We start from the raw sequence: 23711 nt of genomic DNA, 5'->3' as shown, positions 1-23711 counted from the left end.
ACAACTAACAAGGTTTTTCTATTGTGTTTGCTTTTCTGAACACTTTTCTCTTGACAAAAACGTGTTCAGTGGTGTCTGCTGGTACTCCAAAAACCCAAGAGCATCCAAAAACAGGATTGATGGCTTTTAGAAGGAAGGTTGCTTGTAGTTGTCGGGGCATGAGTGAGTCGGAGAACATCCAGTTAAACCTCGGATTGCGAGCATAATCTGTTCCAGGAGAATGCTTGTAATCCAAAGTACTCGCATATCAAAGCGAGTTTTCCCCACTGAAGCCAATGGAAATGAAAATAATTTGTTCCGAATTGACTTCAATGGGATGCAATACCGAATGCGGCCAGAGGTGGGGGGCGCCAGAGAGCGCCGAAAAGGCCCAAGGACACGTTGGCTCTGCTCCTGCGCCACCATACCTCAGGCCAAATGAGGTACTGCAGGCCTATTTAGCTTGAATTATGCTTTTCTTCCGAGTCAACACTCACAAACCGAGTCAGAATTAAAATAAAATAAAAAGTTGCTCACAAATGAAAACGCTCTCAAACCAAGTTACTCTTAAACCGAGGTTCCATTGTACATTGTTTTGTGGTAGAGATTTCCTTAAGGCCCGTACACACGATCAGATATTCCGACAACAATTGTGTGATAGATGTGTTTTGTCTGATAAAACGACCGTCTATATATGCAGCATCGGACAATTGTTGTTGGAATTTCCGACAACAAATGTTGGTTAGCCATGCTCTCAAATTGTCCGACAACAAATGTGTTTTGTCTGATTATCCGATCGTGTGTACGACCGGATAATCAGGCAGGACACATTTGTTGATGGACAATTTAACAGCATGTTATCCCACATTTGTTGTCAGAAATTCCGACAACAATTGTCCGATGGAGCATACAGATGGTCGGATTATCCGACAAAACCCTTCCATCACACAATTGTTGTCGGAATAACCGATTGTGTGTACGAGGCTTTAGAAAAAAAAGAAAAAAAAAAAAAAATCTACTTTATAATAGTCTCTCCATTTTATTAAAAAAACCCACTCTATAAGGTCTTCTCCATTCGTTTCTAAAAAAAATAAAATAAAATCCACTCTATACAGGTACCCTGGAGTCCGACTTTGAAGGTTGGTAAGTTTGTAGTTTTTTGTTTGCATAACACCACACTTGTCAAGTCAATTTCCCGTAGATCGCAATTCGTCTTGCACCCCTTGCTGAGCCACACTCATGGACATGCTGCCTCTCTGCATAACTTTTTTTTCTGTTTTCATCAAAAAGCCAATCCTCTGTCCCCCCAGATAAGGCAATTATATGAATCATAATGGCAGGAATTTGCATTTGTTTAGATGTAAATGACGCTCATCCTTCCATCCTGGTGACAATCAGAATGCAGCTGCAGGCCCTGGGCTCCGCATCTCTATAAAAAGAATAGGCCAGGTCATTACAATGGGGAGGAGTACCTGCACAATGCCATCAGGGCTGAGGAACAGAAGAAGCACGAGCTTGGAACATTACTCATGCAGCAATCGTGTCAGATGGTCAACCACATTTTTTTGCCCGATTTAGAAACATGGCAGCTGGAAAAAGACTGGTTGCTTCTGGCAACATCTCCACTTGTTTTGTGCAATGGTTTTTATTTCCTTATTTTTTAATCAACAGTGCCATGTCTATAAAGGTCTGACCACTAATACAGTAAAACCTTGGATTGTGAGTATAATTCGTTCCAGAAACATGCTTGTAATCCAAAGCACTTGTATATCAAAGCAATTTTTTTACAGAGTATAAAAGAGAAGAGAGGCACCTCTAAGTGTAGCAAAAAGTTGCTAAATGTTGTACCTTCATTAAATGTAACCATATTGCTACACTTAGAGGCTCCTCTCCTTTTTTATACTCAGTTGTGACATGACGCTACTCTTATATCAAGACATCGCTTGTATATCAAGGCAAAATTTATTAAAACATTTTGCTTGTCTTGCCAAACGCTCTCAAACCAAGTTACTCTCAAACCAAGGATTTACTGTAACTGGCAATTTTGCTACACAGACCTCATTCAAAGTTGCTTTGGAAAAAGGCAACTGAAGTTTTTGATGGAAAAGGATCTGGAATTGCTTAGCAGTAGCACGAAATTCCAAATCACAGCCAACAAAGCTATCACAATTCTTTAAAGCGGAGTTCCAACCAAAAATGGAACTTGCACTTTTCAAAATCCACCCCCCCCCCCCTCCACTGTCACATTTGGTATTAGTCACATTTGGCAGCTTTCATGGGGGGAGAAGATACCGGTCTCCCACTTCCGGGCACAGATATCTGCAGGTATCAATGCCACGTCCGGCGCAAACCCCCCCCCCTGTCTTCTGGGAGACACACAGGTCCCAGAAGACAGCAGGGACCATTCATATTGCATGCGTAGTAGGGAACCAGGAAGGGAAAACGCACTTTCTGATTCCCTTACCGAAGACGGGAGCCGAGTGAGAAATCGGCTTTGTGTGCCGGCATCGCAGGCGCCCTGGACAGGTAAGTGTCAATGCAAGAAAAAGTAAATTAGTGCAGCGCAATATACAAATGAGTCCGTAAACATATATGAAGAGATGGATGGGTTTTCAACAATACAGGGCGAAGACGCCTCGTGACGAAAAGCGATTCAAAAGCACTGAATGCTCAAAGTGACTGTTCCTCCACCACCAAACCCTTTTTTGGTCTGTTCTTACCAGATATGGTGGACTTCTGAATGAACAGAAGGTCCAATACGCTTGTATCCACACATGGGATGAAGGTGGTCAGTCAATCCGGCAGTCGGTGCAACAGTGGAACCAGATGATCCAAGGCAATAAATGAAAAATAGTAATAAAGACGATCTAAGTGCTCTCCGTTACGATCGTTTTATTTAAAAGTAACCCACAGTATATAAACGGTTGATGGCCATACAAAAATAAAACGTTTTTACTGCTGCTTTTATAGTGCCAGGTATCTCGGCCTTAATACTGCTATTTATAGCATTTATGTACAGCCATCACATTGGGCTTTCACAATGGAGTGGTGCGCTAGCAGGACCGTTCCAAAAGTCCTGCTAGCAGCATCTTTGGAGCAGTGTGTTAACTGCTCCTCACCATTGAAATCAATGGGAAACCGCGGCTATACAGAGGCGCATTGCCGGCCACTAGCAGGGGTTAAAACCGCTAGCACTCAAATACCGCTGCAATTCCGATGGTATAGCACCGCTAAAAATAGCACCGCTATACCGCCACCGCACCTCCCGCCCCAGTGTGAAAGGGGCCTCAAAGTCAGCAGCTGCTGACTTTAAAAAAAAAAAAAATTGGCGGAAAAAAAGGACCTATAATTCAAAAGAAAAATCAATAATTCTACCCCTAGACAAACACTGGTTCAGCCTTATCCTAATTTTGCAGTTCAGTTTTGGTCACCAATCCACAGGGAGGATGTCTTTGCACTGGAAAGAGTGCAGCAAAGGGCAACATAATTAAAACAAGGGGAAGATGGACCTCAGCTATGAGAACTGATTACATACATTACAATTATTTACTCTGGAGAAAAAGATTATACGTTGTGACTTTATCATTACATTCAGCCGAGTTGTCAGAATGACAATCGGCTGTTTTTTTTTATCTTATCCCCGTACATACCGTATTTTCAGCGCCGCTTCCAGGTAGGTCTTCTGCGGGACTGGGCGTTCCTAATTGATTGACAGTTTTCCGACCGTCGCATACAGAGCGTCACGAGTTGCCGAAAGAAGCCAGACTGCGAATCGGCTCTATACGGCGCCTGCGTACCGACGTTCGGCTTCTTTCGGCAACTCGTGACGCGTAGTATGCGACGGTCGGAAGCCTGTCAATGAATCAATTAGGAATGCCCAGTCCCGCAGAAGACATACCTGGAAGCGGCGGTGAAAATACGGTATGTACGGGGATAAAATAAAAAAAATTGTCATGCTGACAACTCAGCTGAATGTAATGATAAAGTCACAACGTATAATCTTATCATGAAGAATGGGGGAGGGGGACAACAAACCCTCCGCCTGTGTTTATGGTTGGATCGACTGGTACCACATTCCTTACATATGCATAAAGAGAGCATTCCCTAAGACACAAAGCTAAATAGGACTTTGTACCACACCAAGAAAATAATCTCCACATAAAAACAAACAACTTTTAATCGCATATGTTCAGTAAAAAAGCCCTGTTTAAGGGACTAAGACAAGCCATACACAGTGCAAATGTATTTCCTGTAAGAAATTTGCACAATTCCCCCATCAACACAGACAATGCCAGCAGGGAATCCTTCCTGCAGAGCAATTGTCTGCTCTTGGTGGGTGCCCCCTGCCGGGAGAAGACAGTGATTATCACTAGGGGCTATAGCTATTATTATGTGTCCAACTTCCCTTATGGGGACTTGTTTACTAAACATATGCAATAAAAGTTGTTTGTTTTTTCTTGAAGATTTTTTTCTGTGTGTGGTACAAAGTGGATGTAAACCCTCCACACACCCAGTGACGTGAACAGCCTCAGATTATACACTGAGATTAAACAAAATTTTCCTAGATAAGCTTTACATCCATATCTGCTGTCTTCGCATTTATATACTGTTTAGAAACTTCAGATAATTTTCTCTTCCTGTTTAACACAGAGTGTGATGTCTCGGCATACAGCCAAGATGGCTAACATTGCTAATTGGAGGAAAGGCACACACCCCCTCTCATCATAGAGACATCATAGTTTACACACACAGCTCCCGGTTCTCGCTCTGCACGCGCCCCTAATGGCTGAAATGCGAAACGACGTATACCTACATGATTTTGCGCAGCCGAGCCGACCTGCCGTTGTATAACTGCGGCAGCTGGTCGGCTAGTGGTTAATGAAGGTACAACATTTAGCAACTTATTGCTACACTTAGAGGTGCCTCTCTTCTCTTTTATACCCTGTAAAAAAAAATGCTTTGATATACAAGTGCTTTGGATTACAAGCATGTTTCTGGAACTAATTATGCTCGCAATCCAAGGTTTTACTGTACTGCAGATATATGTGCCCAGCTCAAATTTCATGAATTCATTTTCATGAGTTTACATCCACTTTAAAGTCCTAGGGAATGCTCTATTTATACATATATAAATGATATCAAATGTGACTACAGTAACTGTAATAAAGATCCCAAAGGGCCACAACTTGAGATTGAACAAAAGGAGGTTTGATCTCAAATTGCATAAGGGGTTCTTTACTTTTACAGATGTTAAAATGTTGGACTTCCAGTCACAGGTAGTGGTAACCGCTGAGTGGTGTAGTGGGTAGCACTCTCACCTAGCAGCTTGGAGTTTGCATGTTCTCCCTGTGCCTGCATGGGTTTCCTCTGGGTACTCCGGTTTCCTCCCACATTCCAAAGAAATGCTGATAGGTTAATTGGCCCTAGTATATGAATGTGAGTTAGGGACCTTAGAGTGTAAGCTCCTTGAGGGTAGGGACCAATGTGAATGTACAATTGCAATAAAAAGTATGTGAACCCTTTTGGAATGATATGGATTTCTGCACAAATTTGTCATGAAATGTGATCTGATCTTCATCTAAGTCACAACAATAGACAGACAATCACAGTCTGCTTAAACTAATAACCCACAAAGAATTAAAATGTTACCATGTTTTTATTGAACACATCATGTAAACATTCACAGTGCAGGTGGAAAAAGTATGTGAATCTCTAGACTAATGACATCTTCAAGAGCCAATTGGAGTGAAGTGTCAGCCAACTGGAGTCCAAAAGAGCTCTCAGAAGACCTACTATTAAGAATTGTTGACTTGCATAAAGCTGGAAAGGGTTATTAAAGTATCTCCAAAAGCCTTGCTGTTCATCAGTCCACAGTAAGACAAATTGTCTATAAATGGAGAAAGTTCAGCACTGCTGCTACTCTCCCTAGGAGTGGCCGTCCTGTAAGACGACTGCAAGAGCACAGCGCAGACTGCTCAATGAGGTGAAGAAGAATCCTAGAGTGTCTTCTAAAGACTTACAAAAGTCTCTGGCATATGCCAACATCCTTGTTAGCGAATCTACGATACTTAAAACACTAAACAAGAATGGATTTCATGGGAGGATACCACAGAGGAAGCCACTGCTGTCCAAAAAAAAAATCTGCACGTTTACAGTTTGCACAAGAGCACCTGGATGTTCCACAGCAGTTCTGGCAAAATATTCTGTGGACAGATGAAACCAAAATTTAGTTGTTTGGAAGAAACGCACAACAATATGTGTGGAGAAAAAGAGGCACAGCACGCCAACATCAAAACCCCATCCCAACTGTGAAGTATGGTGGTGGGGGCATCATGGGTTGGGGCTGCTTTGCTGCGTCAGGGCCTGGACGAATTGCGATCATCGAAGGAAAAATAAATTCCCAAGTTTATCAAGACATTTTGCAGGAGAACTTAAGGCCATCTGTCCACCAGCTGAAGCTCAACAGAAGATGTGTGTTGCAAGAGGACAACGACCCAAAGCATAGAAGTAGATCAACAACAGAATGTCTTATACAGAAGAAAATACGCCTTCTGGAGTGGCCCAGTCAGAGTCCTGACCTCAACCCGATTGAGATGCTGTGGCATGACCTCAAGAAAGCGATTCACACCAGACATCCCAAGAATATTGCTGAACTGAAACAGTTCTGTAAAGAGGAATGGTCAAGAATTACTCCTGACCGTTGTGCAAGTCTGATCTGCAACTATAGGAAACGTTTGGTTGAAGTTATTGCTGCCAAAGGAGGTTCAATTCAATTAAATCCAAGGGTTCACATACTTTTTCCACCTGCACTGTGAATGTTTACATGGTGTGTTCAATAAAAACATGGTAACATTTAATTCTCTGTGTGTTATTAGTTTAAGCAGACTGTGATTGTGTATTGTTGTGACTTAGATAAAGATCAGATCACATTTTATGACCAATTTGTACAGAAATCCATATCATTCCAAAAGGGTTCACATACTTTTTATTGCAACTGTATATGTAAAGCGCTGCGTAAATTGTCGGCGCTATACAAGTACCATAATAATAATAATAATAATAATAATAATAATAATAATAATAATAATAATAAATACAAAAATCTTCTAGGGCCCAGATTCACAAAGCACTTACGCCGACGTATAACAAGTTACGCCGACGTAAGTGCAAATGTGCGCCGTCGTATCTGTGCGCCAGACCCACAAACAGATATGCGCCTAAAACCAGGCTACACCCCGCCGACGTAGCTTGCTTACGCCCGGCGTAGGGTGGGCGCACATTTAGGCTGGGTGCATGGTGCCGCTCCCATTGATTAGCCATTCAAACATGCAAATTAGGGAAATACGGCGATTCACGAACCTGCGTGCGCCCGACGCAGGCTACGAGTGGTGCGCGCAAGTTGTACGTCCGGCGCAAAGTTATTCCCCATAAAGGAGGTACAACCCAGCAGCAGACATGCAAAGGTCTGCACCAGGGAACACAAGCCGGCTTATTTTACGTTGGATGTGTGTCTGGCTGGGCGTAGGTTACGTTCACGCTGTACGCAGTGATCCGGCGTAGTTTAGGCAGTTTTTCAGATGTGGTTGTGAGCAGGCGCAGGGGGATGCGTCCACATCACGGCGCATGCGCAGTTCGTGATACGTATCTGTCTGGTGCTCGGCCCATCATTTGCATGGGTCACGCCCACTTCCACCTACGCCGGCGTACGCCTTCGAATCCCACGCCGCGCTGGCGCATCGTTGGGAGCACTGGCTTGCTGAATGCATTGCTTGCCTCTCTGCGCTGCGTTGGCGTAGCGTACATTGGTTACTCTAAGGCGGCATCATGTGTGCCTTGCTCTCTGTGAATCTGGGCCTAGATGTATTCCCCAGCGAGCAAAATATCCAGGGCATGGCAGCTCTTAGGGGTTGATTCCCTAAAGGCAAATAGATTGTGCAAAAGGCATTTGCTCCAGCGCTTAGTAAATGAGGCAAAGCGCCACTTTGCAAAGAATATCCAATCACAAGCAAGCAAAATTTAAAAAAGCAGCATTTTTACTTGCACATGATTGGATGATGGAAGTCAGCTTTCCTGCACTTACTAAGCTCTGGAGCAAATGCAGTCTATTTGCCTTGAGTAAATCAACCCCTAAAGCCTAGTACACACAGGCCAAATGTCAGGCAATATTGTCCAGTTCAATAAAAACAGGCAGACATTTGGCGTGTGTATGGCAGCCGGTCAGGCAGAAGCCAGCCATTCTGCCTTCCTCTGTGCATTGCTGTAAAACCAGCGGCCAACCAGCTACCAATCAGCGCTCTCAACCAATGGCTAAGAGCGCTGACTGGAATGTTCTGTCAGAATACAATAGCTTAGCAAGGGAGATCGCTGTACTAATATTGGATTGTTAGTACAGCGGTCCTAACCGGAGAGGTCAGTTTTTTCATTCAACCCTCTGATTTTTTTTTTATATTTCGCATGCTATTATTTATATTTTAGGCCACATTTACATGCAGATTAAGCAGTCCAGCAAAAGTGACCGGGGTTGTGGTTTACCATTATACTTCCAGGGTCTTTGAGCAGTTACAGAATTATTATTAGATTTTTAAAAGACAATTTAACTGCTTGCTGCCCGCCGCACGCAGATATACGTCTGCAGCATGGCACGGGCAGGCAAAAAAACGCATATATACACGTCCCCTTTAAGATAGCGGCATTGTGGACGCACGCACCCGCCACAAGCTCCTCGACTTTGACCGCGGGTCCCGCGGACTGGATGTCCTCGGGTATACCCGCGATCGTGCCATGGAGAGGAAGAACGGGGAAATGCTGATGTAAACACGCATTTCCCCAGTATTCCTAGCAACAGGACAGTGATCACAGCTTCCTGTAATCGGAAGCTGTGATCACTGTCCTGTCACACACAGCCCACCCCCTACAGTTAGAACACATCCCTAGGGCACAATTAACCCCTTCAGAGCCACTGCCAGTGTCATTTTCACAGTAATCAGTGCATTTTTATAGCACCGATCGCTCTAAAAATGACAATTTTGTCAAATGTGTCCGCCATAATGTCACAGTCACAATAAAAATGGCAGATCGCCGCCATTACGAGTAAAAAAATAATAATAATAAAAACACCATAATTCCATCCCCTATTTTGTAGACGCTATAACTTTTGCGCAAACCAATCAATATACGCTTATTGCATTTTTTTTTACCAAAAATATGTAGAAAAATACGTATCGGCCTAAACTGAGCAAAAAATTTGTCTTTTTTTATATATTTTTGGGGATATTTATTACAGCAAAAAGTAAAAAATATTGAATTTTTTCAAAATTGTCGCTCTATTTTTGTTTATAGCGCAAAAAATAAAAAACGCAGAGATGATCAAATACCACCAAAAGAAAGCTCTATTTGTGGGAAAAAAAGGATGTAAATGTTGTTAGGGAGCCATGTCGCACGAACGCGCAATTGTCAGTTAAAGCGAAGCAGTGCCGAACCGCGAAAATGGCCTGGTCTATGGCCAGAAAAATGTTCCGGGGCTGAAGAGGTTAAACAAAGAGGAATAAAAATGACCGTTCGGTACATATCGTAGTGTTATAGCTTGTCCCAATCCTGGTTACAGTTACTTTTTGGTGTATATGTATAGAAATTCATTTTTGCTAGTTTTGGAATAAACAGGGAAGGGTAAAAACCCCTGCTTGTTTATTTTTTGCTGTCCGTGTACCACGGGGGACATTTACATTCACTTCCTGTCTCAGAGATAAAACAGGAAGTTAGAAAGAATCTCCCAACTTGCGTTTTATTGCCTACTTAGACTGTTCTCTCTTTCATTGAAAGATTTTCCCTCACCTCTGCCGCTAATTAGGTATCCCTTCAATTCCCTTCTCAAATACAATTGAAGTGGCGAATCTTGCCAAATAGGACACAGACAGCAATAAAAACTTGGCAGAGGATCTAACCAACTCCCAATCTATTCAAGACTTAAAAAAAAAAAAAATAGCCTTAAGATACACTTTAACCGCTTGCCAACCGTATACTGTACGTGATTTTGCACCTCTGGGCCTGGGGAACGCACACGCCCCGCCAGTGACCCGCTCCCGCTGTGATTGGATACAGCAGGAGCCAAATCAGAGGGTCTGTCAGACGCAATGTCCGCCGGGACCTGCCGATTGTTCCAAAAACAGAACAATTATCTAAAACAAGGCAGATTGCCGTTCTGTAAGAAGGGGAGGTAGTGACCCTGTGCTTCTACTAAGCAGAAACACAGATCTCTGCCTTCCCACAGCACAAGCACCTCCCCCACAGTTAGCAAGCACTCCCTAGGAAACACATTTAACCCTTTCATTGCCCCTGATGTCAAAAAACCTTTCCTGCCAGTGTCCTTAGTACAGTGATAGTGCATATTTTTAGCACTGATCACTGTATTAGTGTCACTGGTTTCAATAAAGTGTCACTTAGTGTCAGATTTGTCCGTCGCAATCCCACTATAAGGTCGGTGATCGCCGCCATTACTAGTAAAAAAAAAAAACAAACAAATATAAAACATTTTTAATTCCATAAATCTCAGTTTGTAGACACTATAAATTTTGCGCAAACCAATCAATATACGCATATTGGGATTTATTTATTTTTTACCAAAAACGAGTAGCAGAATACATATTAGCCTAAATTGATAAAGAAATTCAATTTTTTTTTTAATTTTCTCATTGGATTTTTTTTATAGCGGAAAGTCAAGAATATTTTTTATTTCAAATGTCTGTTTTTTTTTTATATATATAGCGCAAAATAATTAAAAACAGCAGAGGTGATCAAATACCACTAAGGAAAGCTCCATTTGTGAAAAAAAAGGGACATACATTTTATCTGGGTACATTCGTTGCACATGCAACTGTCAGTTAAAGTAACGCAGTGCAATATGGCAAAAAATGGCCTGGAGGGTAAATGTTTAATGTGGAAAATAATAAATATATCCATTCCTAAAACTTTCCCTCCGCCACCCTCCTACCTATCCTGCATAACCTGTATAAAAAAAGATCGATATACTTACCTATTTTTAATCACCTCCAGTCATGTGATCCTGCAGCTCTGTTTAAGGTAGCACTCAACTGCCATGAATTCCTAGAGGCCTGATGGCCCGGCTCCCATGGCCCAGCCATTGTTTGTGCTCCGTCCTCTCCTCGTTCACCGACACAAGGGAGCCAGAGCTGCAGGATCATGTGACTGGACCGGATAAAAACTAGGCAAGTACAGACATTTTATATGGGTTAGGCAGGATAGGCAAGAGGAGAGAACATTTTTAACCACATAAGCCCCTGACCACTTTAACTGACAATTGCACGGTCGTGCGGCGTGGCTCCCAAACAAAATTGGCGTCCTTTTTTTCCCACAAATAGAGCTTTCTTTTGGTGGTATTTGATCACCTCTGTTGTTTTTATTTTTTGCGCTATAAACAAAAATAGAGCCACAATTATAAAAAAAAAAAAAAAAAAGCAATATTTTGTACCTTTTGCTATAATAAATATGGTTTAGGAGATATTTACAATAAAGACGTGCGCCGATGTCTACGGCGCATGCGCACTTTAGAAAAGGCAGATCGTGACGTTTCTTAAAGGGGTCATGCCGTGACTGGTGGCTCCCGTGCGCATCCTGGGCCCTGTGACATTAGCACCCTCTTCACCACCCTGGAACCGCTCAAGGGCTTCTGTATCTACCATCCGGTTACAGCTCCTGTTTCCTCCACAGTGTGAGATACACAGCTGCTCAGCGCATGAGGAATGGACAGGCATACCTCTGAAAATTTACCTATATTGAAGAGCCTGTATACTACCTTTTGTGAGTAACCCATTATGGGGGCCAAAATTGCACCTAAATACTACACGTATGCCTTGTTTCCACTGAACAGAACGGGCCAGTAAATTTGGAGCGGTTAGAATGGGACAGGTCTATTCTCGTGAGCGTTTCCACTGCAAATCGGACCGTCAGGGACCATTCAGGGTTTAGAAAAAATGCCTAGCGCGTCCACCAATCAGTGGAATGTATTGCATCTCCGCCCTAATGGAACCGTTCCATTTCCTATGGCCCCTCATCTGAAGCAGGACCCAGAATGGTCCGGTACGGTTCGGTTTAATGGCACACTTTCATAATGGAAACACCCAAAATAGCGTACCGAACCGATCCGCTCAGTGGAAACGAGGCATATGTGGTGTTTTTTTCTTTTCTTCTTGTCTGTTTACTAGAGTGAGCTGCGTTCTGGATCTTAAAAGGGGTTGTAAAGGAAAAAAAATGTTTCCCTAAATAGCTTCCTTTACCTTAGTGCAGTCCTCCTTCACTTACCTCATCCTTCCATTTTGCTTTCAAATGTCCTTATTTCTTCTGAGAAATCCTCACTTCCTGTTCTTCTGTCTGTAACTACACACTGTAATGCGAGGCTTTCTCCCTGGTGTGGAGAAAACCTCTTGAGGGGGCGAGCAGGAGAGTCAGGACTCTCTCTACTTTGCAGATAGAGAAAGGAGCTGTGTGTTAGTGGGCGTCCTGACACTCCTGCTCGCCCCCTAAAGAGGCTTTCTCCACACCAGGGAGAAAGCCTCACATTACTGTGTGGAGTTACAGACAGAAGAACAGGAAGTGAGGATTTCTCAGAAGGAATAAGGACATTTAAAAGCAAAATGGAAGAATGATGTAAGTGAAGGAGGACTGCACTAAGGTAAAGGAAGCTATTTAGGGAAATTTGTTTTTACCTTTACAACCCCTTTAAGCTGATACAAGTGTATACACTTCTTTTATGAGACTTATACCAAGAACATTTTGAATTAATATTTGTGTGTTTTCCTTTGCGCCTATTACCCATTTTAATTGTCACATTGAGTTTATGGATGGGGGGAATCAAGTAATTTTCTTTCATTCAACCTGCTGGCTGAACAAAAAAAAAAAATGTCTCATGTATGGCCAGCTTTAAACAAATGTGTGTGATCCATGCATTTGCTCTTACCTTTTCATTGATTACAACAGCCTGTTCCTGCAGCAAAACCACCAATTTACGGATTATCTCCTCTTTGTCTTCTGCATCTGCTTTGTCGTTGGCAGTCACGTTATTGTTCTCTGAATTGTATAGATGAAAAAATGACATACAGGTAAAGCAAACAGTTATAGGAAAACAAATCAATTAACGGTATTTCAAAAAACAAAATAAGGACATCTGTTTGAAGTGGATTTTTTGAGGCAGGCATTCATTAAAAGAAATACTTACGCCAATATTTATGTGAATGGTTAATGAAAAACAAATACACAATGTGATTGTTTTTGATTACGGGGCAGCACAGTGGTGTAGTGGTTAGCACTTTAACCTAGCCGCAAAAGGGTCGCTGGTTCAAATCCCGACCACGACACTATTTGCCTGGAGTTTGCATGTTCTCCCTGTGCCTGTGTGGGTTTCTTCCGGGTGCTCCTGTTTCCTCCCAAGCTCTAAAGACATGCTGGCAAGTTAATTGGCTCACGTCTAAATTGGCCCTAGTCAAGTGCGTCGGGGACCCTTCGGGGTAAGACCGCGCTATATCAAGATACCTCTCAACTCAACGTGTGTGTGTAATATATATTATATACATACATACATACATACATACATACATACATACATCTTTTACTGCTAGTTGAGCTTGGGTGGGAAGGCAAAACATTTATTAATTACAGGTCTCGACTTCCTGGCCGGCTCTGCACGTGGGCCTTGCAAACACGCCGGAGCTCATCCTTCGTGACAACACTGAAGAAATTACACTTTGCTACAATGTAAAGTAGTGATTGTGCAGCTTGTATAACAGTGTAAATTTGCTGTCCCCTCAAAATAACTCACACAGCCAATAATGTTTAAACCGCTGGCAACCAAAGTGAGTACACCCCTAAATGAAAATGTCCAAATTGGGCCCCCCCCCGCCCCGGGTCATGTGAGTCATTCGCGTTACGAGGTCTCAGGTGTGAATTGAGGGCGGTGTGTTCATTTGATGTTATCGCTCTCACGCTCTCATATTGGCCACTGGAAGTAAAATATGGCACCTCATGGCAAAGAACTCTCTGAGGATCTGAAAAAAAAAAAAGAATTGTTGCTCTACATAAAGATGGCATAGGCTATAAGAAGATTGCCAAGACCCTGAAACTGAGCTGCAGCACAGTGACCATGACAATACAGCGGTTTAACAGGACAGGTTCCACTCAGAATGGTGGGGACACAAAATATCGACACTTTGGGCCCAATTTGGACATTTTCACTCAGGGGTGTACTCACTTTTAGCCCTGAGTAAATCAATGGTGCTTTAGAAGTACCTGTAATAAAATAATATGTGGTGCTTTAACCACTTGCCGACCGCCGCATGTATATGTACGTCGGCAGAATGGCACGTACAGGCATATGCCCCCCCCCCCCCCGCGCTACATGCGGTGGTCGGATACCCGCGGGGAGCGATCCAGGACGGCGGCGCGGCTATTCGTTTATAGCCGCTCCATCGCGATCGCTCCCCGGAGCTGAAGAACGGGGAGAGCCGTATGTAAACACGGCTTCACTGTGGCGGCTGCATCGATCGAGTCATCCCTTTTATAGGGAGACTTGATCGATGACGTCAGTCCTACAGCCACACCCCCCTACAGTTGTAAACACACCACTAGGTGAACACTAACTCCTACAGCGCCACCTGTGGTTAACTCCCAAACTGCAACTGTCATTTTCACAATAAACAATGCAATTTAAATGCATTTTTTGCTGTGAAAATGACAATGGTCCCAAAAATGTGTCAAAATTGTCCGAAGTGTCCGCCATAATGTCTCAGTCACGAAAAAAATCGCTGATAGCCGCCATTAGTAGTAAAAAAAAAAAATATTATCAAAATGCAATAAAATGATCAACTATTTTGTAAACGCTATACATTTTGCGCAAACCAATCGATAAACGCTTATTGCGATTTTTTTACCAAAAATAGGTAGAACAATACGTATCGGCCTAAACTGAGGAAAAAAAAATGTATATATGTTTTTGGGGGATATTTATTATAGCAAAAAGTAAAAAATATTGAATTTTTTTCAAAATTGTCGCTCTATTTTTGTTTATAGCGTAAAAAATAAAAACCGCAGAGGTGATCAAATACCACCAAAAGAAAGCTCTATTTGTGGGGAAATAGGATGCCAATTTGGTTTGGGAGCCACGTCGCACGACCGCGCAATTGTCTGTTAAAGCGACGCAGTGCCGAATCGCAAAACCTGGGCTGGGCATTTAGCTGCCTAAAGGTCCGGGGCTTAAGTGGTTAAATGGAACTAAAAATTGCTGCCAAAATTGTGCTGCCGATTTAAATTAATTCCAATATATATATATATATATATATATATATATATATATATATATATATATATATATATATATATATATATATATATATATATATATATATACACATACACATACACATACACACACACACACACACATATATACACACACATATATACACATTTATATATATATATATATATATATATATATATATATATACATACACACACATACACACACACACATAGTTGTGCTTATAAGTCTACATACCCTGGCAGAATTTATGATTTCTTGCCCATTTTTCTGAGAATATGAATGATAACACAAAAACATTTTTCACTCATGGCTAGTGTTTGGCTAAAGCCATTTATTAATAAATCAATTGTGTTTACTTCTTTTAAATCATAATGGCAACAGAAACTATCCAAAATGACCCTGATCAAAATTTCACATACCCTGGCGATTTTGGCCTGATAACATGCACACAAGTTAAAAAAAAATTGATTTGAATGGCTTTTAAAAGTAACCATCATCACCTGTGATCTGTTTGCTTGTAGTGTGTGTGTGTGTGTGTGTGTGTGTGTGTGTATATATGTATATATATATATATATATATATATATATATATATATATATATATATATATATATATATATATATATATATATATATATATATATATAAATAAATAAAGGAAGGTCAATGAGTTTCTGGACTCCTGACAGACCCTTGCATCTTTCATCCAGTGCTGCACTGATGTTTCTGGATTCTGAGTCATAAGGAAAGCAAAATAATTGTCAAAGAATTTACAGATCTGCGGGAAAAGGTAGTTGAACTGTATAAAACAGGAAAGGGATATAAAAAGATATCCAAGGAATTGAGCATGTCAATCAGCAGTGTTCAAACTCTAATCAAGAAGTGGAAAATGAGGGGTTCTGTTGAAACCAAAACACAGTCAGGTAGACCAACTAAAATTTCAGCCACAACTGCCAGGAAAATAGTTTGGGATGCAAAGAAAAACCCACAAATAATGTTAGGTGAAATACAGGACTCTCTGAAAACATGTGGTGTAGCTGTTTCGAGATGCACAATAAGGAGGCACTCGAATAAAGATGGGCTTCATGGTCGAGTCGCCAGAAGAAAGCCATTACTCTGCAAATGCCACAAAGTATCCCGCTTACAATACGCCAAACAGCACAGAGACAAGCCTCAAAGCTTCTGGCACAAAGTCATTTGGAGTGATGAGAGCAAAATTTCGCTTTTTAGCCACAACCATAAACACTTCATTTGGAGAGGAATCAACAAGGCCTATAATGAAAGGTACACCATCCTACTGTGAAACACTGAGGTGGATCGCTGATGATTTGGGGGATGTGTGAGCTACAAAAGGCACAGGAAATTTGGTCAAAACTATTTTAGTATTTTAAAAATACTGGAGAAACATTTGCATTCATCAGCCAGGAAGCTGCGCATGGGACGTATTTGGACATTCCAACATGACAATGATCCAAAACACAAGGCCAAGTAGACCCGTCATTGGCTACAGCAGACTAAAGTGAAGGTTCTGGAGTGGCCATCTCAGTCTCCTGACCTCAATATCATTGAGCCACTCTGGGGAGATCTCAAACCTGCAGTTCCTGTAAGACAGCCAAAAATTTCCAGGAACTGGCGACTTTTTGCCAAGAGGAATGGGCAGCTTTACCATCCGAGAAGATAAAGAGCTTCATCCACAAATATCACAAAAGACTTCAAGCTGTCATTGATGTTAAAGGGGACAATACACGATATAAACCACTTCCCGACCGCCGCATGTACATATACGTCGGCAGAATGGCACGTACAGGCACATTGGCGTACCTGTACGTCCCTGCCTAGACGTGGGTCGGGGGTCCTTGCGGCGGTCGGATTCCCTCGGGGAGCGATCCGGGACAACGGCGCGGCTATTCGTTTATAGCCGTTCCGTCGCGATCGCTCCCCGGAGCTGAAGAACGGGGAGAGCCGTATGTAAACACGGCTTCCCCGTGCTTCACTGTGGCGGCGTATCGATCGAGTGATCCCTTTTATAGGGAGACTCGATCGATGACATCAGTCCTACAGCCACACCCCCCTAAAGTTGTAAACACACACTAGGTGAACCCTAACTCCTACAGCGCCACCTGTGGTTAACTCCCAAACTGCAACTGTCATTTTCACAATAAACAATGCAATTTAAATGCATTTTTTCCTGTGAAAATGACAATGGTCCCAAAAATGTGTCAAAATTGTCCGCCATAATGTCGCAGTCACGAAAAAAAATCGCTGATCGCCGCCATTAGTAGAAAAAAAAAAATAATAAAAATGCAATAAAACTATCCCCTATTTTGTAAACGCTATAAATTTTGCGCAAACCAAATCGATAAACGCTTATTGCGATTTTTTTTACCAAAAATAGGTAGACTAATACGTATCGGCCTAAACTGAGGAAAAAAATAATTTTAGATATGTTTTTGGGGGATATTTATTATAGCAAAAAGTAAAAAATATTGCATTTTTTTCAAAATTGTCGCTCTATTTTTGTTTATAGCGCAAAAAATAAAAACCGCAGAGGTGATCAAATACCACCAAAAGAAAGCTCTATTTGTGGGGAAAAAAGGACGCTAATTTTGTTTGGGAGCCACGTCGCACGACCGCGCAATTGTCTGTTAAATCGACGCAGTGCCGAATTGTAAAAACCCCTTGGGTCATTTAGCAGCATATTGGTCCGGTCCTTAAGTGGTTAAGAACTGGGGTATGTAAACTTTTGATCAGGGCCATTTGGGTAGTTTCTTTTGTCATTATGAGTTAAAAAGAGTAAACACAGTTGTTAACCACTTGACACCCGCACGCCGTCATATGACGTCCAAAACGGGGACCTGTTATCCTGGGTGGACGTCATATGACGTCCTGGGCTTTGCGGGGGGGATATCTCAATGATGCCTGCACCCGGAGGCATCATTGAGATATAATTTTTTAGCGGCGGCGATCCTGCGCACCGTAAGAACGATCATAGCGGCGGTTCCGCCGCTAGATTGTTCTTACAGGCGGCGGGAGGGGACATCCCCCCCTCCCGCCGCCATCCGGTGCTTCTCCGGGCTCTCCCGTCCCACCGGGGGCCCGGAGAGATGATCGCCGTCCGCCGGATGTTTGCCATAGAGAAGACTGGTGACCATCTGGTCACCAGTCATCTCTATGACCGTCGGAGGCCCGGGCGCGATGTGATGACGTCACGCCCGGGTCCCCGTAAGTAAACAAACCGCAATTGCGGCTAGTTTGAATGAGATCTGTGAATTTTTTTTCACGATCTCATTCTTTCCAGCCTGCAGGAGAGATGTGGGGTCTTATTGACCCCGCATCTCTCCTTAAAGAGGACCTGTCACACACATTCCTATTACAAGGGATGTTTACATTCCTTGTAATAGGAATAAAAGCGATTGAAAAAAAAAAAAAAAAAAAAAAATGTAAAAAAAAGTGTAAAAAATAAAGAAATAAGTAAAATAAAAAAGAAAAAATAATAAAAAAATTAAAATGCCCCTGTCCCCGGTAGCTCGCGCTCAGAAGCGTACGCACACGTAAGTCCCGCCCACGTATGTAAACGTCGTTCAAACCACACATGTGAGGTGTCGCCGCGTGCGTTAGAGCGTGTGCAACAATTCTAGCACTAGACCTCCTCTGTAACTCTAAACTGGCAACCTGTAAAAAAATTTAAGTGTCGCCTATGGAGATTTTTAAGTAACGAAGTTTGGCGCCATTCCATGAGTGTACGCAATTTTAAAGCGTGACATGTTAGGTATCTAGTTACTCGGCGTAACATCATCTTTCATATTTTACCAAAAAATTGGGCTAACGTTACCGTTTTGTTATTTTTTAATTTATGAAACCATTTTTTTTACAAAAAAAAGCCGTTTGAAAAATTATTGCGCAAATACGGTGCAAGATAAAAAGTTGCAATGACCGCCATTTTATTCCCTAGGGTGTCTGCTAAAAAAACATATATAATGTTTGGGGGTTCTGAGTAATTTTCTAGCAAAATAATGAGGATTTGTACATGTAGGAAAGAAGTGGCAGAATAGGCCCGGGAAGGAGGTGGGTTTTAAAGCCCGGTATTGAAGTGGTTAAATAATAAATGGCTTCAGCCAAACACTAACCATGAATGAAAGAATTTTTTTTATGTTCTCATTCATATTCTCTAAAAAAAATGGGCAAAAAATTCATAAATTCTGCCAGGGTATGAGCACAAGAGTGTATATGTGTGTGTGTGTGTGTGTGTGTGTGTGTGTGTGTGTGTATATGTATGTATGTATGTATGTATGTATGTATGTATATATCTCACATTCACTCCGGTCCCCGCCCTCAAGGAGCTTACAATACAAGGTCCCTAACACACATACTGGGGCCAATTTAGACAGGATCAAAATTAACCTACCAGCATATCTTTGGAGTGTGGGAGGAAACTGGAGTACCCAGAGGAAACCCAAACAAGCACAGGGAGAACATGCAAACTCCAGGCAGGAAATGCACAGGTTGTGATTCAAACTGACAGCCGTAGTGCTGCTGGGCGGAAGCGCTAATCACTTATCCCCTGTTAAAATGGAATTCCAGGAAAATGGCAGTTAATAAAACTGTGCAGCCATAAAAAATGTATTTTTCAATGCAGGCAAGGTAAGTACCCAAGTTTGGTTTGACATCAGTCCCCTGTAAAGCATCACTCATATCAGGATATCAGAACCAATCAGGCTTTGTGTCAGTGCACATGTGCTGACAAAAGGAGAGGGTGACCCATCAGTATACTGCTTCTCCATCACTGTCTAATCAGCAGGCAGGTTGCTGTCACAGTCTTACAGTCGTGCCTGAATCACAAAACTGACTTTAAATCCCTTGACATGTAAAATAATTCCCATATGCATTTGGCTTCTTTCCTTGGGTTCACCACTAGTTTATTGGCAGTCTACAAATCTCACAAGATCGTCATAGAAGCCGCTATAAGTGCGCATTGACAGCGGGGGCTACTATCCAGGGGTTTTCATTGGTGATCTTGTGATATTTTCCTCTAATAGAAGAAAGGTATGAAGTAGGGGCTGAGGAGGGGGGTTGGTAGCTGTGGGCCGCCTAAAATTCTAAGGATCGCCCACTGTCAAGAAGTGACCTCAATGGGTGAGTTTGACAGGCAGTGTCACCTGTGAAAGTCGAGTTAAAGTTGCAGCGGCTGTAATGCCTTGAAGCAAGGCATGTGTACTACACCGTTCAGCTGCAATTTTAGAAGTCGGGTGGGCAATACAATACGGTCAACGGCCTTTTGTGCCACCCGTATGGACCTGTATGGCAACATACCAGTAGGAAGAAAGAAATGGATATGCAGATACAGTATGGTGAAGGCAGATATGCACATTAGAACAGGTCAGGTTAATTAAATCATCTTACCAGCGCCAGCTGCAGGAGGGGCCCTTGGAACCTTTTCGGAATACCCGACAGGTTGTTGAGGTTCCAAAGGGCTCTTCACTTTCTTGTGTTTTAACAAAGTCTCGAGCTTCTTTGCAGCCAAAGAATATATCTCAGAGTCTTCAAGTTTACCTGTGAAAGATGCACAAAGATTCACTAAACCTTCTAATAAACTGTTGACATAAACAGGAAATTCATCTGCCTCCTTTACTGTCTGAGCACTCTACTGGGGCAATGGAATTCAGTTTTACGAAAAAGAGAAGTGCGGGGTATGAAAAAAAAAAAAAAAAACATTTATACTCACCTAGGTGGATCAGACCAATGCTGCATCTGTCCCCTGCCACCTGTACACCGAGAGCCAAGTGATCAAAGGTGGCTGATTAATCAGTTCTTAGTCTTCAGTGAGCAGAGAGCTGGTGGCTGTCAGTCACCAGCTCTCTGCTCTGCCCCAGGAGCACCAGACAGTGGAGGGGTGGGATCGGCTGGCTCGCTGGTAGGCTGATCTAGCTGTCGTTTCAAGCATATGGGTGGATCCCAAGATTAAAGTTGGGATCAATCTAGAGCCTGGACCAGCTAAAGCTAACTGGATGAATAGCTTAAATCCGTAAGAAAAAGTTGAAGTGAAAATCAGCATTCCCACTAATTAGCATCTTTTTAAAAGTAATTACCTTTTGCAGGAGCTGCCCCATAACATTTCTACCATCAAAACTGCCCCCATCAAAATGCCTCCATCATATTACCACCATCAAAACTGCCCCCATCAAATTTCTCCCATCATATTACCACCAATAAACTGCCGTCAAACTGCCCCCGTCAAAAACTGTCACATGCTATCATTGACTTCCATGTTTAAAAAAAAAAGTGTCTAAAAGCTTAATATTTTAAAAAGGATAAATAGTAGAAAAAAAGTTGAAGTCCCATCATTAACTGAAGGAGCTGAACATTTAAAAATGTTAAATAGTCTTAATAGCTTAAAGTATGCAGAAGTTACGCAGAGCCAAAAAACATACGGAATAAAATTAAAATTAAAACTAGAAAATGCATTTCCTGCAGAAAATGCGTGGGAATGCTGAATTGCTAAGCCCACACCAAAGCCATTCACCATAACCACTACACTATCTTTAGGACATACAAGCAGTGTTCCTTCAGTACTTATAAAGCTTCTCTTTGATCATTAAAAAGGGGTTGTAAAGGTAAAACAATTTTCCCTAAATAGCTTCCTTTACCTTAGTGCAGTCCTCTTTCACTTACCTTATCCTTCCATTTTGCTTTTAAATGTCCTTATTTCTTCAGAGAATTCCTCACTTACTGTTCTGTCTGTAACTACACACAGTAATGCAAGGCTTTCTCCCTGGTGTTGAGAAAGCCTCTTGAGGGGGGCGAGCAGGCAGAGCAGCATGGAGGGGAACACAGACGAAAACGGACGGGGACAGCAGCAGAACAGAGGGGGACTGGAGGAGGATACGGGGACAGTCAGCGGTGATCGTGTGTGGGAGAGTTACAAGCACCCATCACCGCTGATTTCACTAAAACAGCTGGAAGCCGCGCGGGGGGGGGACAGAGAAACGGACCGGCTGTCTCACGCGACTCTGGAGATTTCAGTTATTCTGGAGCCGCGAGACGGGTTCTGTCTTTTAGAGTGTATTTCCTGAATTTATTGATTTAGCCTGTCCCCGGCACAGTTTGTGGCCATAGGGGGTGTCGGGATGGGCAATAGAACTAAGTGCACTTATCGGGGATACCTGTTTTTGTGTGATTGCTAGTATACGGAGTGGGAGGGTGACCTAGTTATTTCCAAGTGATGGTTGTTTACCTGACATGAATACTTTGACATGTATTGTATGCATTTCATTTTTGCCAGGATGTTCTGGTGGCATTAACTTGTACTGTACTGCTCTTCAATAAATTTATTTTAAACTGAAAAAAAAAAAAGTTTCAATTTATATGCAATCCGGCAGGCCCTTCACTACATGGTTTTGGTAAATCCGAAGACAAAAATCTGCAGAAAATCAAATAGTGTGTATGGGGGTCTAAGACTAACTTATCTGCACAATGAAATCCTCACTTCCTGTTTTTCTTCTCACTTCCTGTTTTTCTGTCTGTAACTCCACACAGTAATGCAAGGCTTTCTCCCTGGTGTGGAGTGTCGTGCTCACCCCCTCCCTTGGACTACAGGAGAGTCAGTACACCCACTAACACACAGCTCCTTTCTCTATCTGCAACGTAGAGAGCGTCCTGACTCTCCTGTAGTCCAAGGGAGGGGGCGAGCACGACACTCCACACTAGGGAGAAAGCCTTGCATTTCAGTGTGGAGTTACAGACAGAAGAACAGGAAGTGAAGATTTCTCAGAAGAAATATGGACATTTAACCACTTGAGATCCGCGCTATAGACGAAATACGTCCGCAGCGCGGCTCTCAAGTGCCAAGTGGCCGTTTAAAAACGGCCTTTATGTGCATTACCCGCGCGCGCCACTGGGTGGCGCGCGGCGGGTAAAAACTGTCCCGACGCATCGCCGAAGACCCGATGCGTGTACCTGGCGGCCGCGATGTCCGCCGGGTACACGCGATCGTCGGTGACACGGTAGGTGACAGCAGGAACGTGGAGCTCTGTGTGTAAACACAGAGCTCCACGTGCTGTCAGAGGAGAGGAGACCGATCTGTGTCTCTTGTACATAGGGACACAGCATCGGTCCCCTCCCCCAGTCACCCCCCTCCCCCCACACAGTTATAACACACCCAGGCTACACAGTTAACCCCTTCCTCACCCCCTAGTGTTAACCCCTTCCCTGCCAGTCACATTTATACAGTAATTAGTGCATTTTTATATCACTGATCGCCGTATAAATGTGAATGGCGCCAAATTTGTGTCAAAAGTGTCCGATACGTCCGCCGCAATATCCCAGTCCCAATAAAAATCGCAGATCGCCGCCATTACTAGTAAAAAAAAAAATAATAAAAAAAATCATAATTCTGTTCCCCATTTTG

General features: G+C 42.6%; 1 protein-coding gene across 1 annotated transcript in view; it reads right to left on the bottom strand.

Annotated features, from left to right (window-relative positions):
• Positions 1-23711, bottom strand: part of BCL2L12 (BCL2 like 12) — a 48906-nt gene that overhangs the window by 6546 nt on the left and 18649 nt on the right. Inside the window, exons 4-5 of the mRNA XM_040327517.1 lie at positions 20708-20857; positions 12950-13059 (exon numbers count right to left, since the gene is read on the bottom strand). Coding sequence (XP_040183451.1) covers positions 12950-13059; positions 20708-20857 — 260 coding nt within the window. The remainder of the gene's footprint in view (positions 1-12949; positions 13060-20707; positions 20858-23711) is intronic.

Source organism: Rana temporaria, chromosome 10 (genome assembly GCF_905171775.1).
Source record: "Rana temporaria chromosome 10, aRanTem1.1, whole genome shotgun sequence".
NCBI lineage: Eukaryota > Metazoa > Chordata > Amphibia > Anura > Ranidae > Rana > Rana temporaria.
This window is presented reverse-complemented; position numbering and strand designations above follow the sequence as displayed.